General features: G+C 51.8%; 1 protein-coding gene across 4 annotated transcripts in view; it reads right to left on the reverse strand.

Moving 5' to 3' along the window:
• Window positions 1–2,500, reverse strand: part of runx1 (RUNX family transcription factor 1) — a 39,789-nt gene that overhangs the window by 4,230 nt on the left and 33,059 nt on the right. For 3 of the 4 annotated variants that reach the window (XM_083684860.1, XM_083684858.1, XM_083684859.1), the window contains exons 4-5: window positions 1,686–1,790; window positions 75–266 (exon numbers count right to left, since the gene is read on the reverse strand). In XM_083684860.1, the coding sequence (XP_083540986.1) occupies window positions 75–266; window positions 1,686–1,790 (297 nt within the window). The remainder of the gene's footprint in view (window positions 1–74; window positions 267–1,685; window positions 1,791–2,500) is intronic. The other variant, XM_083684861.1, reaches the window with a different exon arrangement.

Consider the following 2,500-nt stretch of genomic DNA (forward strand, 5'->3'; position numbering starts at 1 on the left):
GTGTGCGTTGGCAGCTGGTAAAAAGGTGTGGGATATGGTTTGCGTGTCTGTGTGTGTGTGTTGTATGGACTCACCTGGTATCTGTGTGTGTGGGGGGCTGGTGAAGGGGGCTGAGTTGAGGGCGGGCCGGGGGTTAGGCGTGGGGACGTGGTGATGGTGAGGGGGGGTTACTCTCATTGAGCTCCTTCTTAGCTGCTCCAGCTCACTGAGACGCTCAGAGAAGGCCAATGCGCCTGGTTTAACATCATCCAGCTTCTGTCTATGACCTACAATACACACACATACACACACAGAGTCAGAGAGAGAGTCAGACACACACACACACACACACACACACACACACACACACACACACGTATGCGCACACACGCATAGACCCTGCTGTGATAGTACTAAGTCTCACCCCTGTCTGTTGGCCTCTTTGTATATAACAGCCATATTGTGTACATGTCACACAGCCTCAAGCGTTTTAAAGTACATGAGGAAACAGATGAGAAGGGAATGATGAGTGATGTAATAAGCGTGTGTTCCTCAGTCATCCATCTGGACACAACAGGGGAATTCTATTCGGGGGGGGGGGGGGGTGGGGGTGGGGGTGGGGGTGGGAGGGGGGAGAGTGTAGAGAGAGAGAGAGAGAAAGAGAAAGAGAAAGAGAGAGCGAGAAAGAAAGAAAAAAGGGAGTGGTGACAGAGAGAGAGCAAGTCAGCCTCAGCTGTGAAAAAACATCACTCGTCTTCACCCACCCACAAACACACACCCTTACACACACGCACGCACGCACGCGCACACACACGCACACGCACACACACACACACACACACACACACACCACACACACACAGGGCTGGCGCGTTGGGAGGAAGTGGTGCTGTAACTGGAGCCCGTCCTTTGAAGCATGGGCCAAAACCTAGAGCAAGCCAGACCCTGGGCCACCACACACACACACACACACACACACACACACACACACACACACACACACACACACACACACACACACACACGTCGGAGCCAGCCAGACCCTGGATGGCCCCACGGCGCCCAACATCAGATTCCCGACCGGAATAACCGACTGACAGGGAATAAGCCTGTTAACGGCCATGAGGCCCAGACGCGACGAGCCATAAAACCCCTCACCATTATTCTAACCTCTACCACGGACGCAGGACACCTAGAAACAGAACAGAACCGCACACTACACCCTGCTCTGGACCATGTGATATTGGTCTGCCAGTTCAGCATGAGTCACGACCAAAGACTAGGCTGTGGTTGCCTGAGACGTCAGGTTTGTTTATGATGAGTCACAAAGGCCTTTTCGGTGGGTCGCAACGCAAGACCACTTGGGGATCTGACTGATCTACAGGACACCCCTCTACAACCCTCTAACTCCACTCCCAATCACTGGAACTAAAACCAACAGCCGCCATTAAAGCCAGAGCCAGAACAACAACAAGCAAACAGCATCATGAATATCATCCTGACGTACAACATCACAAACACCGCCAACATACCGTGTTAGCAACAGAGTACCAAAACATCAACATGACTACTATGGGCTGAAAACATTGACCAAACCCTGCCTCCACAACTCAGTGGTGATGCTGATTACTGATATGATGATGATGATGAGGTGGAGGAGGAGAAGGAGGAGGAGGAGGAGGAGGACGAAGGTGCACGGTACTTACGGCGTGGTTCTCTGGGGCCGTCCACGGTGATCTTGATGGCGCGTTGGTATGTCGCCACCTGGGGAGGGTTGGTGAACACTGTGATGGTGAGAGTGAAACTCTTCCCTGGAGGAGGAGAGGAGGAAAGGAGAGGTAGAGAGATCTTGTCAGATAACCGGGCATTCATGTTACACTCACTTGCTACAGTTCATGGGCGCCCTTAGCAGCAACAGTTCTAAGGCAATCACATTCTCTTGAAATGAAAATAAGAATTTTGTATTGCAATAACATTTGATACCCTCTATAACACCTGCCCTCTGTTCCATCTAAAAGCCCCCCCACACACACACACCTGCCCCCCCCCCCCCACCATGGTTATCTGTCCCCTTCTGCCTTCCATGACCACCACCCCTCGTTCCCTCGTTCCCTCGTTCCCTCCCTATCTCCCCAAATAAATACCCAGTGTCTGGCCAATGCATTAAGATCTGCTGTAGACAGGAATAACCCCGGGCAGAGATATCAGAGAGAACTAGTCCCTACAGTCCCATCCCTATTTACTCCTCATAAACACACACACACACACACACACACACACACACACACACAAACAAACAAACAAACAAACACACACTCACACACACACACACACACACACACACACACACACACACACACACACACAGAGAGAAAGAGAGAGTGTCTGTGTGTGTGTTTGAGCAGACTTGGCTGGTGCAGCCGCCGTGTGACTAATCCAGTCAGTAGTTCTGGTGTTGGACAAGGCCGCCCGTCTGACAGTCTCCTGTGTGTGTGTGTGTGTGTGTGTGTGTGTGTGTGTG

This window comes from Argentina silus, assembly GCF_951799395.1.
Source record: "Argentina silus genome assembly, chromosome: 14".
NCBI lineage: Eukaryota > Metazoa > Chordata > Actinopteri > Argentiniformes > Argentinidae > Argentina > Argentina silus.